The sequence below is a fragment of the Asparagus officinalis genome, chromosome 7, assembly GCF_001876935.1.
Source record: "Asparagus officinalis chromosome 7, Aspof.V1, whole genome shotgun sequence".
Taxonomy (NCBI): domain Eukaryota; kingdom Viridiplantae; phylum Streptophyta; class Magnoliopsida; order Asparagales; family Asparagaceae; genus Asparagus; species Asparagus officinalis.
Window position 1 is genome coordinate 132,622,033 of NC_033800.1, and position 22,744 is coordinate 132,644,776.

At 35.1% G+C, this 22,744-nt stretch overlaps 2 protein-coding genes across 2 annotated transcripts in view; both read right to left on the bottom strand.

Annotated features, from left to right (window-relative positions):
- The window catches only part of LOC109849622 (actin-depolymerizing factor-like), a 5,337-nt gene extending 1,369 nt beyond the window's left edge, over nucleotides 1-3,968 (bottom strand). The window contains exons 1-2 of the mRNA XM_020419479.1: nucleotides 3,832-3,968; nucleotides 286-551 (exon numbers count right to left, since the gene is read on the bottom strand). Of these exons, the coding sequence (XP_020275068.1) occupies nucleotides 286-551; nucleotides 3,832-3,855 (290 nt within the window). The 5' untranslated portion in view covers nucleotides 3,856-3,968. The remainder of the gene's footprint in view (nucleotides 1-285; nucleotides 552-3,831) is intronic.
- LOC109847788 lies at nucleotides 5,272-21,971 on the bottom strand. The gene is made up of 9 exons (XM_020417028.1): nucleotides 21,703-21,971; nucleotides 9,787-9,968; nucleotides 8,308-8,411; nucleotides 8,145-8,221; nucleotides 6,713-6,758; nucleotides 6,577-6,636; nucleotides 6,126-6,194; nucleotides 5,805-5,848; nucleotides 5,272-5,541 (listed from the first exon to the last, which is right to left on the bottom strand). Exons 1-9 carry the CDS (start codon nucleotides 21,969-21,971, stop codon nucleotides 5,514-5,516), a joined length of 879 nt encoding a protein of 292 aa, XP_020272617.1. The 3' UTR covers nucleotides 5,272-5,513.

The following is a 22,744-nucleotide window of genomic DNA, read 5'->3' on the forward strand; positions in this document are numbered from 1 at the left end:
AAAGAAACAAAACAAAAAACAAACAAAGAAAAAAAACCACCACCAAGGACCCAAAAGACAAAGTCAATTAAAGTTGATGAATATAGATGGGTGATAACTTGCAGAGATCGCAGTCATACAACATGACATCAGCCTCCCATTTCATGCACTTTTTTTATCACGTTTTAGTCATAACATGCAAAGGGAACACAAATAACTAAGAATCATTACTGTTATCTATAATATTACTTTTTATGGGAAAAACAGAATCAATTACTTAAAATTTCTTGGAAATGCAGAACTCACCAAGCAATGAAGAAAATCTTGCTTTTCTGGCAGTTCTCTTCAGTAACAAAGTCAAAATCATAGATTGCATATCGGCAATCATTTTCAGGTAGAGCAGTCATGAAATCATCAAAGCTCTCAGCAGCACCTCCCGTCTTCTCCACTATAACCTCCTTTAGCTTCTCATCTATCTTGAAAATCACATATCGATGCACCTTCTTCCTTTGAAGCTCCAAGAATATGTCCTTGCAGTGGTCAGCTACACCCATTCCAGAGGATGCATTTGACTAAAATAAGATGAGTTGGTAGTCAGATGTCTAAAAACAAACGATCATCTTCGACTTATGAAATTAAAGAAATTACATATAAGATGAACTTATTGAACCATCTAAAGCTGTGATTCAGATTACTCCACCCCCCACCCCCACCCACACAATTCAGCACATATTGATACATATTCTAGCCTAAACATCAAAAGGAATCTGCACTCTTAAAATAGAAACATGAGAGCCCTCATCTAGGTTGCACGGGTACGGGTACGAACACGGTATATATATATATATATATATATATATATAACATTAACAATTATATCAACTATAGCAATTTTACTATGTTTAATTTCAAATTTTCAATAAAATAAGCTCATCCCTTAAAATTATAAAGTAAACTCATTTGAAACTTTGACTTTATATTCCAAAAAAGAATAAATAAATAACTACGTACGTATATACATACATACATATACACTTACCTATTTAAATATGAGAACACGTGTCTCACATTCTTAGCATTGTCATTAATTTTAAAGAAAAGACAAAAGCAAATAGTCAATCACCCATGTGAATGGTGATGTCGTGTTCCACTAACAAATTTAAAACTAAGGAAATAAGAGAGAGTCTTCTTCTTCCTTGCATCTAAACTCATTTTCGTCTGCTCCAAAACTCTTGTGTCCCCTCTATTTGGGTGCAGAAACGTACCCAAACCGCGCCCGACACGGGTACGGCGCCAAAATTGCCGTGTCGGGGTATCATAGGCCCTTATTAATACGTAAACCATCAGAGCTAAGAGTGCATATATCTATTACTTGAGGACAAAGAAAAAAGCAAAAATGGGAAACCATTAATAGTCAAATTGTGGTCAACTGTAAACCGATGAAATTAAAGTGTATGTGTATGGTTTGCATTATAAATATAGGTGCATTATGTAAGATTTATCACCACGAAAACATCAAATGAAGTGAAATAATGAGTTGTTCAAATTTCATATATAGCCACACTGTCAATATATAGCAGGGTTTGTTCTAAAGCTATCAAAGTGTCACTAACTTCTAGGAATATACTAGGGCATAACTATAGAACCAATTGTAGGACGGCACTTCGACAAAAGAGACAAAAGACACTCAAGCCTTTGACTATGAACATGAAACAAAAATTAAGAAACAAACAAAATTTACATGAAAATAACTTGACTGGTTAAAATATGTACAGGTCCTTGTACATGATCTCTAAAATATCCTTCAAAACAGTTTCGAATTTTCTTAATTTTTTATTAAATAATTTCTCAACATTACCCGGTCAGTTCTCTTTTGTATCTTCTTTTACTTGTGTTAGCCTACAAATAAGGCTGCCTAAAAACAATTTAACCAGATTTAGTTGACTGATTTAAGTGAAAGACAGGTTTGTGATGACAGCCTTGTCCTCCATATAACCTCTTCTCTTTCTCCTAACTCCTGCACTACATCTTTGTAGGAGCATGAAAACCAATAGCTTCACTGCTAAATGCTCCAGAAGTACCATAGTCACACTTGACATGCACTAAGTCTGTAGTTCCAAAGAAAAGCATCAGCTTCTGTTGGCACCATCTATGAAGCACGGACACGCATAACATGAAGCCGTGTCGTGTCGTGTCCGTGTCGGACACACGTGTCGAACACACGTATCCTATGTATTTTTTAGGATTTGCCTCGTGTCGGCGTGTCGGATGGCCGTGTCGGATCCGTGTCTGTGCTACATAGGGCACCATTTCCAATGTTTGTCCCCAGCTCCCTCTCTATTGACCTTACTGACCTAAAAAGGTCAGTCATCATACATATTGAAGGCTTGATTGTAACTGGAATATTTCTGTCATTAGCTCAAAATATATATATCTTTGATATAACAAGTTAGAACCAGAAAGACATTATCATTGCTCAAAAATTGTTACCAACTTTTTCATCATGGTATTGAGGAGGAGGAGGAGGAGGGCGGGGGGGGGGTTCACCAGATGCAGAAAGCAACTACCCACAAACTCTGCAACAAGTTTCAATTTCCTTAAGAATTTGTGTCATCTATCTATAACAATTATTTATTGAAGATTTTCCGTTTTCGACAAATCAATGAAGCTACACCAAATGCCACTAACTTCCAGAGAGAAGACAATCTCATCATTTGAGGTCATATCAGCAATCTCCCTTTAAAAAAGTCGAGCGAAGACTAGATTGATTGAATGCCATAAAGATGGTGAAAACAAATCAAGAGTCATCAACCCACTCAAATCGAGCTGCCAAATAGTTTAACACTGTTGAGTATACAAGTTCAATGAATCATCAAAGGTGTGCATGTACTAAAATGTAAGGTTTCTTGTAACTGAATTTCACAATCTCCCACACTCTTCAAAAAGGAGAATATTGTTTTCAGAAACAATATTACACACAAATACTCAATAACCCCCAACCCAAACACCCAATGAAAATATGAAGAAACCTACTCTAAAACTTTGGATGCACAAGATAATTCGTAGTCATTGTTTTTGCAATAAGATGACATAGAAAAGGGCATTATACTTCTGTCGTTCTCAGGTGTGGCGGTTTTCATTCAATCCGATAACAGACACAAGGGGAATGCAAGCATAACTAGGTTCGAGTCGTTATCAGGTCGATGATCTGTAAAATAAATGGATCACTGGACCCGATTATGACATAAGTAGAAGTTAAAGAGAAATTTCTAGTTTGAATCTGCAATTCGATCTATAATGTTATGATGGATATCCGGATTAAGTGGTTTTTGGAGGTTTTATCTGCAATTGCTTTGTCTAAACCACTCAAATCAACCCCTTTTCAATTTTCCATTTTTTATGCAAATGTAATACCTTTTTTTAAAAGACAGCACTTCATTCTACCTATTACCAATCAAAAAAATAAAAAGCATACTACCAGTCTGAGTAGCAATATGAAATAATAGGACTACTCGAAGTTCAATTCGAACATTAGCTAATCCAATCAATCCATCCCCTTATTATCTATATTTGCATAATATAAAAGGTAATTATGCCACTTAATCCAGATATCTACCGAAAGGAGCTCAATCCTTAACAAATTCTACTCATACCCAAAAATCAATTTTTTTCTACAATATATTGACTTAGACGATAAAAACTCCCTAGGAAAGGTAAAAACAATTGAAAGGATCGATATTTTTTCATATTAAGATCTAGCACAGAAAACAGTCAAACAACAGCATAAACCCTAATCTCTCCAAACATGAACAAATCAAAATCAATACCTAAAAAAATACGATCAAAACTTACAGATGATCGAAGGAGAGTTGCCATTAGAATAATCAGGGAAGAAAACTACCCCCCAAAAAAATTAATAAAGAACGAAAATCGAAGAGCTCTGATGTGCTCGCAATCGCAATTTGAGAGGAGAAATTGGAATTAAATACGAAAATGAAAGATTCTGTGTATTTTAAGGGTGAGAAGTTGTTCGATGGGATCCACCGTTGATTGGAAATTGGATGGATGAGAATGTGTTTGTTTTATACTAGGGTGAGTCTGGGGTCGGAGAATGAGATATCAACCGTACACGTGTGCTTGCAAAGTACGCTAACTAATGGACGGTTAGATCGTAAGCGGTGACGGTCAGATTTTGTTACGCGCTAAAGTCAATGCAATTTGGCTAATTAGCACCAAAACAACTAATAGTTTCACTATATTGCACTTATATACCATCATTTTTTTGCAGCACTTAAATACCTTAAAATTTGAAAATTTTTACTTTAATACCTTATGTTATGCAAAATGTGAGAATTCTCCTGTGATTTTCACATGCCAATTTGTAGAATTTTCCAATACTTATTTTTTAAATATACTATTAAATCTACCCTAGTGCTATTTTAAACCTACCCTAATTTTATTTTGAAATATCCTAATTTGATAGGTTAAATATTAAATTCAATAAAAAAATTCTGAAATTGACATGTATGTGTGTGTGTATATATATATATATATATGTATGTGTGTGTGTGTGTATATATATATATATATATATATATATATATACACACACACATACATACATACATACATATAACCGCCTCATATGCTGCCGTTGCCCTACCTCTACCGTAACGGTTTTGAACTCTATTGCGACGGTTTTTTGAACTGTTACCCCCGCATCTAACGCAACGGTTTTAAAAGGTAAGTGGTTTTTAAGCCATTGCAACGGTTTTGATTGAGCTATTGCAACGGTTTTTAAGCTATTGCAGCGGTTTTGATTGAGCTATTGCGATGGTTTTCAAGCTACTGCAACGGTTTTTTTAGATATTACATCAGTTTTAAAAGACCTAACGTAACGGTTTTAGTAGGCTAAAGCTATGGTTTTGATAGAGCTACGGCAACAGTTGGAGCTATTGCAACAGTTTTAAAAGACCTAACGCAACGGTTTTAGTAGGCTATAAGTATGGTTTTAATAAAGCTACAGGGACAGTTGGAGCTATTGCAACAGTTTTAAAAGACCTAACGCAACAGTTTGGATTGAGCTATCGCAACAGTTTAGATCGAGCTATCGCAGCGGTTTTGATCGAGCTATCGCAATGGTTTTAATCGAGCTATTGCAACTGCTCAATCGAAGCTGTTCTTGGTTTCCTACGTCAAAATAATTATAGTATTCAATTACCTGGACAATCTTTTTAAGAACATGGCCAAGTCAAATTTTAATACACAATATAAAAGTGATTATATTGAGCATAATCAACCATAATGATAAGTGCCAACATACATCAGTATAGTATAAAAACTACAAAGTATTAAATCCACACTACCAACATTTCAACTCAGAAAATATTGTACCGAACTAACATTCAAACAATGTACTTCAACATTTTATTACAAAACATGAAACTTCTCGGTCAAAGACTATATTCTCTATGTGTTTCCAAAAACTTGTTCCTCAATGTCAAATACTCACTAGGAACCTGTCAGTATCAATCTCAATCTTGGCTTTCATCATTTCTGTACCTGTGTAAATTTCCATGAATCAGCATAATTTTTGCAATGATGATAATAAAATTGGGGAAAAAAGATGTTTGAAAAGGAAGTTAAGAGAACAATGTACATCATGCTTGTTTGTTGCCACAACCAAATCCAACCATTTTAACAAAAAAGTGTTTGGATAAATTGGGGAAAAAAGTATGTTGTTTCAAGTTGCACATGTGACAAATATTACACGGATGCTTCCCAAACAATGAATTTAGGATTGAGAATTCTAGATTTGAAATTACCTCAAATGATCTCTTCTCTTTTGAACTTGATCTAGAATCACCCACTGTTACAGTTTGTCCAAATACTAGTCAATGTCTGCACATGCATCCCTAAGGGCAAAATTGTCATATCAAGTTTTGTAAAATTCTCTAACCGTTAATTCTTGTGACTTTCTTCACGCTAATGTAGCAATGCCATTTTATCCCTAAAAACTAAAAAATTTATCCCTACTTAGTTTTAAACTCACTTACTCGAGAAGAGATTTTGCTTATAAATCTAATACATTATATATGTATATAACATGAAGTAACTTCATAATGAAAAGCACATACAGTCAATACCTTGCCCATGGTATGAAAACTAAGCTCAAGAAGAAACGATATCAGATCTGTGGGGTCCACGCCACAATCCTTCAAACAATGAGCAAAAACCAAAACATTAGAATATAGAAAAAGTACATTACACATGCACACAAACAGTCACATAAATGTAAGCATGCATACGTCCATACATGTATATATGTATGTATAAATTAATTAATGCATGAATAGTTATACGTGTGCGCATACATAGGTACATTGGACCAACATAAATGCATGTGTATAAGATGTGCATAGATAGATAGAGCATCAACTGTGTCTTCCCCTTAAAATGGAGTTAGATATGGACACAACAAAAGATTTATAAAATTTTATAAAAGTATCAAGTCCTTGATCATCGATGGGCACATGTAACAACAAGAAATATGCTAATCTTGCTGAAAGCTATGGAATGAGTGCTAGAACTTCTTACCTCAGAAGATGAGATATACTCCCCTACTATGTACCACAGTTGGGCATTGGTTTCCATCAGCTGTTTAAAGAAACAACCATAAGGTAATATCAAGGTGAATACCGAACTTATTAATGAAGTTTTAATAGAAACAAACCAGGAACTGAAAACCATACTTAATTAGCGTCGCAGCTTCATTTTCCCTGCATGGCATCAACACTTCTAAATGTTTGATTTCTGGAGCAACGAGAGTAGCTTGACGATGAAACGAACAAGATGAAAACGATGACGAAAGTAAATGGACTCCGGCGAGGACTGAAAACGGCGACGAGACCAACGAGAGTAGGTCGACGATGAGAATGACAACAAGCTCGAAGATGATATCGGAGAGGAGATTGAAGATGAGATCCAATATGAAAACAACGACGAATTCAGTGATGAGATCGCCGATTATATGAAGATCTTGGCCACAGCGATTTTAGGGAGCGGAATTTTTTGGCTCGCACTAGTATTGTAAATTTTGACAAACTATGAAGATTTTCTTTAGAAGGTTTAAATGCATACCAGTCGTGCTGAAATAAATCCCCTGTCAAGGATGAGAGGGACATAATTTGGACCACTTGTGGGAACAACATTAATAACCCAAACAGATTTTCCTGCATTTAACAGTGCAGCATAGAACCCACCTAATCAAGCATTCATGTCAAGCACATTTCTGAGCATGTTAAAAGGTGGAGAGGGATCCTCATCACCAGGCCTCTTTGGATGATCCGAGAAAATCAGAGGTGAAAGAAGAGACCAATAGTTGCGAACAACAGAGTTCCAATTTAATGCGTCCTCGGCTAAGTCCTTTGAGTGCAAATTTGATGAACGAAAAATAAAATTGTCAATCGGTGTAAAAAGAAATTACAGTTTAAACTATGATCATTTCAAATTACCATGAATTGCAAGTTCAGTTGAGTTTGGATTAACCTAAGAAAAGTCTGTCCACTTGGACCAAGAAAATATCATCTGCATCAGTCAGTTCAAATGTTATTTATTCAACTTCATAATGCAAGATCCAAGATAAGCATTTCCCAACAAAAAAATATGCTGGATCCACTGTTACATAAGAATTGTTAGTATCTTAATGAGCATGTCATGATCAAAGCAAATGATTTAGTATCCAATTCAGTGAGGCATATTCACATTATAAGCCTACTTCATTGAATCTAAACATTTGTCTTAAGCTGATGTAATCTCTCTTATTGACCAATATGGGATATGTTAATGGTGATATTTTTAATGCATAGCTTACCAATTCACATGCAGGTCCAACTATGCCTATAAAGCAATCATGCCCTGTTTACATGCAAGCATACATATCATATCGAGTCAGTTCTATACATGAGCCTCTGCTACTAATTTTTATGTAGACAGACACATTTATTTTTCTATTTTGATAACATAAGTAAAAGTTACATGCACAAATCAACTAGTAGAATGATTGATCAGTAGTTTTGCATTCAACTGAACCAGAAACGAAGTCAATCATCTAGAATTTACCACAAAGTCTGAATAAGAAATAAAGTATAAGAGAAAAAACATACCATTCTTCTCCTAGTCGATTCCACATCTTGCGATGCACATTGTTAGAAGCTGTTTTGAGAAAAGATGCGCTCCTAAGCTGCCGAAGCCACACCCAATATCTAACACAGTTATGGACTTATCTATTATATATGCTAATATATACAGGTGTATGCTAATATATACCTCTGAGATCAGAACAGAATTCTTGATACCACAAAGATTAGTTGCATAATGAAGTCCCCAATCTATGCGGTTAGCCACCTGTTCACTCAAGATGGAAGTGCAAGCTAAAACAAGAGCCATGTTAATTTAGATAGAACCCAACAGTATGCACTAGTTCAACTCCAATCTACAATTAATGTACACAACACTGACGCTTATCTTCCCAGTCCCAACCAATGCACACTGTTGGGTTTTCTTAGCTCAATTAATTTAGATATCTAGACTAGTGATCTCTTGTAGACATTTATATAGAAGCCTGGCAAATGTCACTAAGAAGTCTGCAAATATTTAAGACGTACATGAGGATTTAGGTATGAATTTAATCACAATTTCCATAAATGTGAAACGTGCCTAGTGCATCAAATATTCATTGTGTATGAAATTTTCACTAGGCTTCTATGGTGAATTTGGTGTCTATGAAGGTTAGTCTCATGCATTCAAGAAAATAAGTCATCAATGGGTCATAAGAAAGTGGATAAATCAAATTTAACACAAGCAGTCCAATTTCAATGATACTAATGGTGCATCATTTAGCTTACTAGTCACACATGAGATTAAGATCATATGAGCTACTAGAATTTTTTTTTACAACGTAGATTACATGTGCATATTAGTCAATAAGAGGCAATGATGCATGCCTCACTTACAGATGAAACCATTGACCTCGTCCAAAAAAAACTGGGGACAAATCATGATATGACCACTCACTTCATATGTTTGTCCAAACGGACAGTTCGAACACTTAAACCATAAAAAATGTTGAGGTCTAATTCACGTCAAAAGATTAATATCCTGAATTTAGCAACACACCGACACAGATGACAAATGTGGTCCTCAAGGTGATGTATTATTCACCTGTTAATACTTAATAAGCTTGACCTTGTTGGTGATTTGATTCTAAGCCTGGCCAACAAAGATGTGATCTGAAGGGATATTAGTTTTATTTATTTCTCATACCAACTGGTATAAGCAAGGAATTAATCATCAGCAGCTTAAATAGCAAACAGTTTAGATAAGCTCATAAAGAATTATGAGACTTGACAACTAAAGCTTCTTTAATGGTTCAACAAATTTTGACACTGTTTTAATAAGCATTCAATTAGCATTCAATAAACCATAACTCTTAATAAACTACATGCCATCTATCTGAAGCTTGAAGTCATCACTTTGAATTCATCAGCACCCTTCATATATCTAGTACAGATTTAAGTGCAAGAGACCAAACCACTTGAAAAGATAAAAGAAGTTATCAATCAGCAATCATGTAAATTTCAATGTAGAGGACAAAAGGCAGGAAATAGCAATCAGAAAATAAATTCAGCTGTATGGTAAAAGAATGTAAAGCTAAAATAAGATCAGGTATAGGGTAAAAAATGTGAAGCTATCTCTATTAACATACCTATTACTATTTAAAGAGAAAGGCAAGAAATAGACATGTACCTTTCAATGTAGAGGACAAAAGGCAGTAGCGACGAAGGAGGAGGAGGAGGAGGAGGTAGAGGAGCTCGAATCTACAAATGAAGGAGGCGGAGCTCGAATCAGAGGAGGAGCTCGAATTAGGGATTTTAGGGGAGGAGGCGGCGATAACTCCGACGACGGCAACGATGAAGAGGAGCTCGAATCTACAATGGCGAGAGAGAGGGAAGGAGGGAGGGCGGCGCTGGTTTTGGCGACGAGAAAGGGAGGGAGGCGGAGAGTGAGCTCTGACGATGACGATGAGAGGAGGGCGACGGCGATGGATTTGGCGAGAGAGAGCGAGGGAGGGAGGGAATTAGAGAGAGATCGGAAATTTTTGGGAGCGGAATTTTTTGGCTCGGCGGCGATTTTAGGGATTTGAGAGAGAGACAGATTTCCTTTGAGCGGTGCGGTCAAACCATGGGCTTTACTAAAGCTCTCCAAAGGCCACTAACAATTATTAAGCCCCGTTAATAATATTTATAGGGTAAAAGAATACAAGGAATTACATATGGAGAAACTATTAGAATATTTAGAGATAACTTTAAAAGAATTGAGTTATTTCCATTGCAAATGGGAAAGTGATGGAAATAAATCTAAAATTCAGAAAACGTCAATGAATCACTTGAATTGGCATTAACATAAGACATATCTATTAATGAAGCACTGAATGAGTTACATTAAAAAATAATTTAATAACTTTATCCTAATCAAAGAAAAAATCTCCATGGAAGACATAAGAAAAATTAGTAAGTATTCATAAATTCCATACTGTGTTCTTCAAATTAAATATTAATATTATAATCTAAGAGAAATTGGTAATGAATAATGCAGGTATTTAGTTTAGATCTTTATGGAAAATGACAGGGATAGAGCAAAGGTAATATTATTGAAATAACAGAAATTCTTATTGGATGCACATCAGAAGAATTCATTTTAGAGGAAAATAAAGAGATAGCTTCTAATTTATTTAAGTAATAAATTAGGAACACAAAGAATTTTATATATATGAAATTAATATTTATTCTTATTGAAATAGAAAAAAAATCAAAGTCTATATTTTGAGCAGTTTGTGTTGAACATCATAAGTACATTTGACTTCTTTGTAAAGTTAAATGAGATGATAAAAAATTAACGAGCCTAGGAAAGATAATAGCATAAAAAATACAAAATTAACCTGATGTCACAATTAATGTAGATGATGAAGACAATACTCTAGAATTGTTCGAGAAATGATAAATGATAAACCTAAAGAAGGATTGATCTTAACTCAATAAAAAATAAAATAGAAAAAATAAAAACAATATTTTATGAATATTTTATAGAATAGTTTAATTATTTTGAGTGAAATTAGGAATCTTTAGAAGGGAGTTTCATGAATTTTTTTCAGTACTTTTATATTCTTATGTGGACGTTTTTATCATATAAAAGTATACTAGAGTTAGCATTAATCTTTAATTTATATTTTTTTATAAAGTCTATCAATGATTAGGAATAAACTTCATATTCTTTTTTGCATCGTTTTAAGTTTTAACATACTTTAAATCAATCACGGTATTAAATCACGTGCATTGCACGTGTGTAAAAACTAGTAAATAGAAATACATAGAGGGGGTAAATACTAGGAGGTGAAGTTAATTCACTCTAGTTTGGATTGAGGGGAATGAGGGTGAAGGGAAGTTAGGGGAACCATTCACTTCCATTCACCTTGTTTGAGAATACTTAGGAGGTGAAGTTAATTCACCCTAGTTCCCCTTGGTTCACCCCCTAATAGTATAAAATTTGTTACCCCCCAAATTGGGGTGTAACCAAGGGGAAGGGAACTATCTTCCCTTCACTTCCTTTTCTTTCCCTTCCCTTCTCTCAGTTTCCCTTAACTTCCCTTCACCCCCTACAAATCCAAACAGGCCCTTAGTCAATGATTGTTATTTCTTACAAGTATTAATCCCATGCTAGTGTCGATTGTTTTGATTTATTTGGTTTATATATGTTTATATATATGCTCTTCAAATAATAAAATAGATTATTGATTATATAAAGACTATAATTTACAGATCATCTATTAAGTAATACATTAATAAATGAAAATACAATGAGTACATCTTTTGGTATGTTATGAGAAGAAGAAGATAATAGAGTTTTTTATATAGTTTGATTAGCAGGTTTTTTTAAGATAAATTACAATCTAAGTTTGAAAATTCAAAATTGGATAGCTTAGGCTTTGTGTAGATATCATGGTGTGTTCCTTGTTTTCATGGTGTCTTTGTCAAAAACAAAACATCATGCATTTGGAACCATAGTGCTTTTTGAGCTAAATCATCCTCAAGCTAAAAACAAAATACTTATTTTAAAATGCCTTTCAGGTGTTTTAAGTTTGATGTTTTGGTTTTGATTTTGAGGAGGCATTAATATAATATATAACGCAATATATTAAATATAATTAATATATAGTTATTATCGACATGATTATTATATTATTTAAATTATATTATACTATATTATAGTTCATCTAATATATTAGTAATATTTATTAAATAATATAAAAATATATTAATAGTTAAATATATTACATAATAATATAAGAACATATTAAATACTAATATTTAATATATTGATAATGTATTATATAATAGCATACATAAATTAATATAATAAAAAACAATAATAAAATATATATAAATTAATAAAAATAATAAAAAGGTTATTGATAACATAAAATAATGTAATAATGATATAATAATATACTATACAATGTTATAATGACTATAGTATTATTACTTTTTTAATAAATAATATGTAATAAATTAATAAGTATAAAATGTTATATAATAGTAACATATTTAATAATAAAACTACAATAGAATAATAATATGATAATTATATATTATATAGCATATACTATATAGTAAATGTAGTATAATATAATTTATTAATAAGTAATATAATAGTAATAATATTATTATTACTATATTTTAATAATAATAGTATACTATTATATTAATAATATAATAACATTATTTTAATATTATTATATATTTTATTTCAATAACAAATTGATATACCAAAATAATTAAATATATTTTTATTTGAAAATAATATATAATAATTATAACGTAATATAATACATTAAAGTATAATATAAAATTATAATACACTATACAATATTATATTGTATTATATTTACCATTGTCATATATTTCATACTAATATTATAATAGGTCAAACAAGAGTTGACAAAAAACACTCATCATGATGTTTTGAAAATATTTTTGGGGGAAAAGCATAGCACTACGTTATCCAAACGAAACCTTAACCATCAATCTCATTTACAAATCTAAATAAGAATTTATGAATTTTAAAAACTAGAAAATGACTGTGATATCAATATGTTGAGATTTCAATCAATGCTCATGTTTAGTTAGCGGGATTAGGACACGAATCAGGTTAGGACTTTCCTCTAATCCCCTAAAGTGGGTAATAGAAGTTCCATCATCTCCTAGTATTAAGGACACATGACTTTCCATGACCATTATACCCTCTATTCGATGCCTTCCCCACACTAATGATATATGATAATATTAAAATATAATACGTTTAATTAGGATGTGGTATGTAATTTGAGAATTTTTAAGGGTGCTATTTGTAAAATTTTGAGGTTGTTTTTAATTTTTAAAACTTTTAAGGGGTTGGTTGTAAAGTTTTTAGTACTATTTTGTAAAAAATTATATGGTTATTTATAATTTACTAAACTTTCAATGAGTTTTTTTTTAAATTCAGCATGCTTGTAATTTTGGAAACTTTTAAGGGGTTGTTTGTAAAAATTTTAAGGAGTTGTTTATAATATTTTGAAATTTTTAGCATAGTGATTGTTATGTAATTTAAAAACTTTCATGCGTATAGTTGTGAAACTCTCAAATGATTTGTTTTTTTATTATTTAATCTTAAGGGAAGTTTACAACTTTTGTAGGCCTATTTGTAATTTGGTGTGGTGTTTGTAATTTTTAAAACTTTGAAGGGATCATTTGTATAAATTTTAGGAAGTTATTTGTAATATTTTACAATTTTCAGCATGCTTAGAGCTTTCATGAGGCTATTTATAAAATTTTCAAATGGATGTTTGTGATTTCAAGGGGTTGTAAAATTTTTAATTTTTGGATTTTAAGGGGGTATATTTATAATTTTTAAATTTAATGGGTAGTTTGCAAATTTATTATTTTTTAATATTCTGTTATCTAATCATAAATGTGGAAATTGATAAAGAAATCAAATTGTCAATTTTTTTGACATTTACAAGTCTTTAATTTCCTTACACTGCTAAAAAAAGGGGTTTTGCCTATGAAAATATAGCGACGGATATTTCCGTCGCTATAACATGACTTATAACGACAGAAATATACGTCACTATATTTTCGTCGGAAAAAAGTTTTTGCCGACTGAAAAATCCGTATTAGCGACGGAAATTTTCTGTCGCTTTAATTTTACCGACGGTTTTTTAGCGACAGAAATTTTACGTCGCTAAAATGTTTTTTAGCGACGGAAATTTCCGTCGCTAAAAAAGAAAATCAAGAAAAAAGAAAACCGGGAAGAAATTAACATCCTTGATTCTATTAATTTTCCTAATTGAGAAAACTTGATAAAAATATAATTCCATTAAACTTGCAGACCTGAACGAAATGGTCTAACCTTTATTTATACACGGCACCATCATAAGGTAAAAATAAAATAAAATAAAATAAATCCTCTTATGTCTCCAAGAGAACACTCTCTTCAACCATCCGATTAGTCTCAAAATCAAGTACAAATTTTCAAAACCGATTCATTTACAAAAATATTCGCAAAAAACGACCTATTCCGAAAATAATTGTCAAAACCGACCTAGTTTCAGCCATCTGGCTAAAACTGGGTCGGTTTTGGTAAAAAAACTTTAAAAAATTTAGCAGACATTTAATTAAGCTGCGTAACTTCATGGGAGTTCAAGTCCCGTGAAGTTTTTTAGAAGCAAAAAACTTCATGGGACTTGAAATCCTGTGAAGTTTGAGCTGAATTTCCAGGCTCTAGAAATTCAGCCTGCAACTTCACGGGACATCAAGTCCCGTGAAGCTGCTGTGAACGTGGTCTCGTGGTGGCGTGGGGACCACAACGCATTGTTAACGCGTTTTGTTAATGCGTTCAGTTAATGTGTTTTCTCACACACGTTTTGCTAGTTGGTATGCGTCATCAGACGCGTTTGTTTCGGTGGGGGCTACACCAAGTGATCACGCGAGATTCAACCGAAACCTATAAATAAGTTTTTTTTTAGGGCTTCAGTAGTGCAAGGTTGGGCAGTGTGCAAAGAGGAGAGAACGCAGTAGCAAACGCAGACGACTTTGAGAGAGGATTTTTGTGCAGTTTTGTGCTGATTTTGAGAGGGTTTGAGCATCCTTTTGAGGGAGATATTTGTGAGAGATTGGAGAGTTAGTTTGAAGGTTTAATTTGTGTGATTGTAAATATATTTGTATTCTCTTTCTCTAATAGTAGATCCCCCCCTCCTTGCCCCGTGGACGTAGGCAACTTGACGAACCACGTTAAAATTGATTGTTCGTGTCATGATTTGTAATAGAGAGTTTAGGTTCCCTCGATAGGTCAGTCCTAGAACTGATAAGAGGAAGAGCTGATATCCTACTTTGTAGAGATATTTTGCTTTCTGTTCTTGTTTTCTTTGTGAAACAGAGATTTAGTTGAGATCTACTCTCTTGTCGAGCACCAGAGGTGCTGTCGAAATTTTCGCTGCACACAACAAGTGGTATCAGAGCTCGGGCTATGTTTGGGCAATTTGGAGGAGTAGATCGCTTTGGAAACTCGTCTAGGGTTTCAATTGGAGTTAAAGGTGAGATTTTTTTTGATAAATGCTCTATCTTTCTCAAGTTTGGATCTATTCTACAGTTTGTTTCGCATTGGTTGTTGGTGTGTTGAGGAATATGGGCAGGAAAGAAGGTGTTGAGGGTGGTACTTCTGGTGTGAATACCATTCAAAGTTTGAATATCCACTCTACAAAAATAGATGTGGAGAAGTTTAATGGCACGAATAACTTTGGACTTTGACGATGCGAAGTTTTGGATGCGCTGAACACGTAAAATTTGGAGGATACTTTAGAGTTAGATGACAAGCCAGATGATATTGAAGAGAAGGTTTGGAGGAAGATGAATCGGACAGCGTGTGGTATAATTAGGTCTTGTTTAACACAGGATCTAAAGTATGATGTGATGAATGAGACTTCTGCAAAGAAGATTTGGGAGATTCTTGAGAGCAAGTATTTGACTAAGAGTGTGGAAAATCGATTGCATTTGAAGAGGAGACTTTATCGCTTCCAGTTGAAGAAGGGAACCTCCATTAGTGATCACATGAATCACTACACAAAGCTTCTTGCAAACTTGGCGAATGTGGATGTTATGATTGAAGATAAGGACAAGGCATTGCTGTTATTGAGTTCTTTGTCTGATGAGGAATACAAGACCTTTGTTCTTATCCTAATTAATTGGAAGACGTCCATTTTGTATAGTAAGGTCACCGCTGCATTTGTGAGCTATCAGCTTCGAAAGAAGGATAAGGATGTTTCAGTTGAGCCGGTAGTGGAGGCATTGGTCGCAAGAGGGAAGAATCCAAACCAAAAGAATTAGAAGTTACAGTCTGGAGTAGGGCATCCTACAGTTGGAAAAGATCAGTGTGCTTGGTGCAAGGAGACTGGTCATTGGAAGAAAGATTGTCCAAAGCTCGACGAATGGATAAAGAATAAGCAGAAGGGAAAAGGGAAGCAACCATCATCAGAAGCAAATATCATTATATCGGATGGTAATATTTCTGATACTTCTATTTATTCGCTTTCTATCAGTCCTACAGGTAACTATTCGGAGGAATCCGAGTGGATATTGGATAATGATGCGGCCTATCATATGTGCCCTAGAAGGGAATGGTTCTCTAGTTTTGTAAAGTTGGATAGTGGTGTGGTGTACATGGGAGACAACCGTGCATGTAAGATCCTTGGAATAGGAAGAATTCGCATCAAGATGTTTGACGAGACTGTTAAAGAGTTATATATGATGTGAGATATGTTCCTTCCTTGATGAAGAACTTGATCTCAATTGGAGCTTTGATTGGAGAGGGTCTGAAGGTTCGTGTTGAGGACATGGTTCTCGAGATCATGGAAGACTCTTTGATTGTGATGAAGGACGTCAGGAGGAATAACCTGTACTATTTGATTCGAGATACAATGACAGGTGGAGAACTAGCGACTTCTATTCATTCGACTAGACTGCGATATTTGGGGCTTAGTTATTCTAGTATTGATTTGGAGATGAGTGCATCGACCTGCAATTTAAAATTCAGTGAACACTTTGATATGAGCAAGAAGATCGAGGTGAAGTTTGGCACCTCTATTAACCGCACGGAGGGTCTTTCGGATGAGGTTCACGTGGATGTTTTGGGGCCTTCCAAAAAGGACTCATTAGGAGGAAATAAATGTTTGGTTTCCTTTGTTGGTGGCTGTTCTAGGCGTGTTTGGGTTGCAACCAAATCCCCTTTGGATAAAATCCTAGTAATCTCCAACAGATTAAAAAAGTGTGAGATTAGCAGAAAGGTGAAGGTACTTCATTTAGGTTTTGGTGGGAGGAACAAGATGGACATGTTTCTATTTTGGAGTCGAGCTCACGGAATTTTGAGACACTTCTTTGGAAAGAAAATCTTGTGGCAACTAGATAGGGTGCAAATTTTGAGAACCATGCCTTGCTAGAGGAGGATCGGTGTTTGTTGTCAAACAATAGTCTGCAGAAGAGTTTCTGGACTGAGGCTTCGACATATTTGAGTCATCCTATTAAAGAGTTGTCAACTGCTGTGATTGAAGGTAAAACTCAATTGGATATTTGGTCTGGTAATATCATATTGGATGAGGCTTCGATGAGGGAGCTTATTGACTCTCAGCAGGTGAAGAGTTTTGGACAGATCATAGAGGTATCACAGCAAGTGGAGAGTGATGCTACTTCACATTGGGTGGAGATTACTCCACATACTCCAGATCATTCTGTGTTGTTTGGGATTCTAGCTGAGGTGACACAGTTTGGGGATCAATTGGTTTTGGATACAGATGATGAGTTGGATTTTGATTCGAGTACAGCTGATAGATGTAGTTTGGATATGGCCATTGGTTTACCTCAGGTGGAGTTGTTTGATTCATTACACTTTGAGGCCATTAGAAGTGCTATCAGCCGTAAAATTGATGATATTAGAGGAGGGTTGTGAACTCTTCTATTGGATTGAGGACCTTTAGAGGCTATTTGAGTGAACTATGTGAGGCTTGATTCCTTGGACAAGAGGATACATATATAGTCATTTATGATACAACTAATTTGGTGAGTTGATACGGACATTTGGAGAGTGTTCACATTCTTATTTGGGTCTCGACTTGTTATGAATTGAGTCCGTTGTTGTGATTTCATTTCACTTCGTACTAGACGCAACAAGTGAGACGTTTGTTTTTAAGTTGATGTCGGCTCACTTTTGGAAAAACTTTACCGAGGTGGAGAATTGTGAACGTGGTCTCGTGGTGGCGTGGGGACCACAAGGTGGCGTGGGGACCACAATGCGTTGTTAACATGTTTTGTTAATGCATTCCGTTAACGCGTTTTCTCCCACGCGTTTTGCTAGCTGGTATGCGTCATCAGACGCGTTTGTTTCGGTAGGGGCCACACCAAGTGATCACGCGAGATTCAGTTGAAGCCTATAAATAAGTTTTTTTAGGGTTTCGGTGGTGCAAGGTTGGGCAGCATGCAAAGAGGGGAGAGCGCAGTAGAAAATGCAGCCGACTTTGAGAGAGGACTTTTGTGCAGTTTTTGTACTGATTTTGAGAGGGTTTGAGCATCCTTTTGAGGGAGATATTTGTGAGAGATTAGAGAGTTATTTTGAGGGTTTAATTTGTGTGATTGTAAACCTATTTATATTCTCTTTCTCTAATAGTAGATCTCCCTCACTCCTTGCCCCGTGGATGTAGGCAACTTGCCGAACCACGTTAAAATTGATTGTTCGTGCCATGATTTGTAATAGATAGTTTAGGTTCCCTCTATTGGTCAGTCCTAGAACTAATAATAGGAAGAGCTGATATCCCACTTTGTTAAGATATTTTGCTTTCGTTTCTTATTTCCTATGTGAAACATGGATTTAGTTGAGATCTACTCTCTTGTCGAGCACCAGAGGTGCTGTAGAAATTTTCGCTGCGCACAACAACTGCAGGTTTTAAAAACATGCACAGCCTGTTGTGTAGATTTTAAAAAATATGCACAGTCTGTTGTGCATGTTTTTTATACTGTGCATGTTTTTTATATACACGATGATACACCTGTGAATCAAACAATACTCGCAAAATTTCAGCCATGAATCAAATAATACTCATGAAAATACACCTGTGAACAACAACCGATCACATATATACTGAATTACAACTATATTCTTAAAATTTAGCCATGAATCAAACACGAATCAAACAATACTCACGAAAATTACATATATGAACTTAATCCTCCACAAAAATATTTTTAAAAAAAATCATAAAAATAACAAATTTCAACAAAATAAAATCACATACAACCCAAAATTCCTCCTCTCCTTCCTCTCCCTCTCTTCCCCCTTCCCCTCGTTCTTCGCCCCCTTCCTCTTATATGTGATATTTAGATCTGATTTGTGATATTTGGGTGTTGTATGTGATATTTGGCATACAACACCCAAATATCACAAATCTCACATGTTCGCGGGAAAAATTGTCTTCATTGATTTCATTATTTTCTTGAGCAACAGTTTATCAGTTACAAAAGATCCGGTCTTTTTATAAGATCCGGTTACAACAAAATCAACAAAAAATAAATCTTAAAAGATTACAACTTTCCTTTTTTGTGGAACAAATCGCAAGATCCTGTTTTGCGGTCTCTTGCTTGTGTGGGTTCTTTGCCTGCGTCGGGGTTAATCCGTGGACCACCGCGTAATCTTGATCCGATCGGATCTACACGATATGACGGGTGTTATTTCACAAAGGAAATAACAATTGAGGGGATTATTTCACCAAGAAAATAATAGCCCTTAAGTAATTGAAATCGACCAAGCGAAACCGATACTCTTCTCGGGATCAAAAACCAAGTTTTGATCCGGAGGACGATCGTGTAGATCTCAGATCTGATCTCTCTCGAACTCCTGCCTTATTTGGCATGGATGATCGCCGAGAACCAGATCTGAAAAGCCCGAGTCTCCAAGATTCCAAAGCTCCAACCTTTTTTAGTTTCGAGCCTTTAATCCGGCAGAGTTTTCCCTCCGAAATTCTCCTAAAAGTCTCACCTTTAGCCTTCAAGATCTCAAAAAGTCCAACCCTCACAAATGAGCCCCCCTAGCCTATTTATAGGCACTCAAACCTATGCCTTGGCACAGGTGGCCGGCCTCCTTGGTGGCTCGGCCACCGAGGTTTTGGCCGAGTCCTCTAGGTGTTTGGTTTTGCACCCGTTGTGTCCGTTGTCCGATTTAGCGGTTCGTCGTTGTGTCTGTTTTCCGGTTCTGCGCTTCGTTGTTGATCTGGACTCTGATTTGGCAGTCCGGATCCTGATATGGTAGTAAATCCGCTTCGGTGTTTGAGTTCGAATCCGTTCTACAGTTGGATGACTCGTTGATTCACCGAACCGTTAGCTTGATTCCGCATGCGAGTCGATGTATTCCATTGTTTGCGTACGGTTCGTTAGCCTCGTCGCCTCGTTGATCCGCTTCGTCGCGTGTCACTAGGCTTCGATGTTGTGGTCTAACGATCATGCTTGGATATATCGCCCGATGGTTCGTTGGTTTGTTGAATCACCGTGTCGAGCTGTGTTAAGGGACCTATAAGCAATTTTATACGCCTACAGTCACGTGTACATTTGCCCAAATGTTCGTGACCTGTCCTCACGGCCTGCAAACTCGTCGACATGAGTCTTATGAAACACGCTTGCTATTCTTTGTTTGATCTTGGATAAGAGCCTTACGGTCGTCGGATCCTAGATGTCACTGATGTGCTCATCTATATCAGCTTCAATGTCATCGAAAGCTTTGATCTGCGAGTTAATAAATATATACACAATTTAGCAAATAATATCTTAATAAAAAATTATCATTTTAATTTAGCTTAGAAACTTACATAATCTCTCTTGAGCATGGAACTATAGATGTAACTATCTGTCGATGGGCGTAGCAAGTATCCAGCTGATGGCTGTGGTCGTGTGTGATCTATCTACGTGTGATATCACAATACCAACGCATATACATGGTATAATTAACAGATGTATCTCTCTCATATTGTATGAAATCTCACCTATTAATCCACTTATCTATGTAGGCTGCACGTAATACACCATGGTCCATACAACGCGATGTAGGTCATCATCTACGATCGATTTACTCGATAGGATTCGGCACATGCTGAGAGTGTAGAAATTATCGTAACACACAGTCGGGGACATGCATCTGCACAATCTCCCAACATATCAATGGAACTCTGGCTCTCTATAAAGTAGTGCTATCTCGACAGATAGGTACAAGAGTATGCATATCGAGCACTGGCAGTGAATAGGGGCTCTACTTGAACTGAAATAAGATAAAACCTTTAATATTAGAATATTACATATTACAACAAGCGAATGTCACTTCTGAACAAGGATTAATATTAGAATGTTACATATTACAAATATGAATGTCACATGGGAACTAACATTAAATTTAGAAATCAACGCCTAATCCTAGCTGGACATATGCTTTTGTTGTGGCCCGGTTGATCGCATCTACTACACTTATTTTTCCATTGTGGAGTTATCAATCCATTCTTCTCCATGAAGTTCATCGGGCGGTGGATCCTCTAACATGACATACTCATTATTAGTATAATATCCATCAATATAATGGTTGTCCCCTTCATCACGATCTATAAAACACGTCATGTTATTAATTTGTAAGCCATCCTCTTCATCATCATCCTCAGATTCGACACTTGCATTATCATCTTGATGATTCATGCTAGTATCGAAGGCATTTGAAGTGCCCAGGTGCGAATGACCGCTTAAATATTGTGACTGTATCCAGCCTTCATCTTGTTGCGGAGATAAAAAGCCAACATAGTCAACTTCAAGGTCCTCCAACATGCGGGAGTATATTCCATCGTGATTCACCGATTTGCCCAAATTTCTCTAATGTTTTTCAATAAATAATTCCACCGAATGTTTCTCGTCATGTAATACTTCAATGAGACTCATGTCATAGTCACTTGAGATTTAAATGCTGCTTATCCTGTTCTCAATAATAGGATAATTGCAAATAATATTGAGGTGATACTCACGTGAGTTGGTTAATGTAAGTTTGTGTAAGTCATTAACCAATTCATTGAAAGTACGTGATTTTGATATATAAACAACGGCTTCGTCACACATCCTTCATAAACAGACATATTATTTAAGATAGTTAATCTTTATATCACATAAACAAAGAATTACAATTCGATCATTCATCGTTACCTCTGAATAGTAAAAATATCAATATCAATATTACACGAAAAACTTAAAAAAATATTACTTATCATTAAATCTCTTATATCGATTTTAGAAACCCATAATTTTAACCAAATGTCAAACCTTTGTAGTAACACTAACGTTTGTATTTTCTGATAATTTCCCCTCTAAATACACAAAATTATTTTATTTTTCTTCACAAAATTCATAAATAATTTATAAATTATTTCTAAATCTAATTTTTTTACAAGTAATCACCATGAAATAGTGAGAATATACTAAAAATTAGGAGAATTTTTTTTAAAAGATTTTACCTTAAAATTGTCGATGCTCTAATTTCAGGTGAACTCCGGCGATGACGGCGGTGGTGATGTCCGGTATGGGCCGGTGGTAGGGCAAGCGTCGACAAC

What these genes read in the sequence shown, in the direction of transcription:
- LOC109847788 (XM_020417028.1), bottom strand. Translation starts at nt 21,971, where the DNA reads ATGTTGGAGGACCTTGAAGTTGACTATGTTGGCTTTTTATCTCCGCAA. An exon ending in AGTATGGTTTTCAGTTCCTG is followed by an intron (nt 6,637 to 6,712) that starts GTTTGTTTCTAT and finishes TTCTTTAAACAG; the next exon opens with CTGATGGAAACCAATGCCCA. An exon ending in AAGAGAAGAGATCATTTGAG is followed by an intron (nt 5,542 to 5,804) that starts GTAATTTCAAAT and finishes AAATTTACACAG; the next exon opens with GTACAGAAATGATGAAAGCC.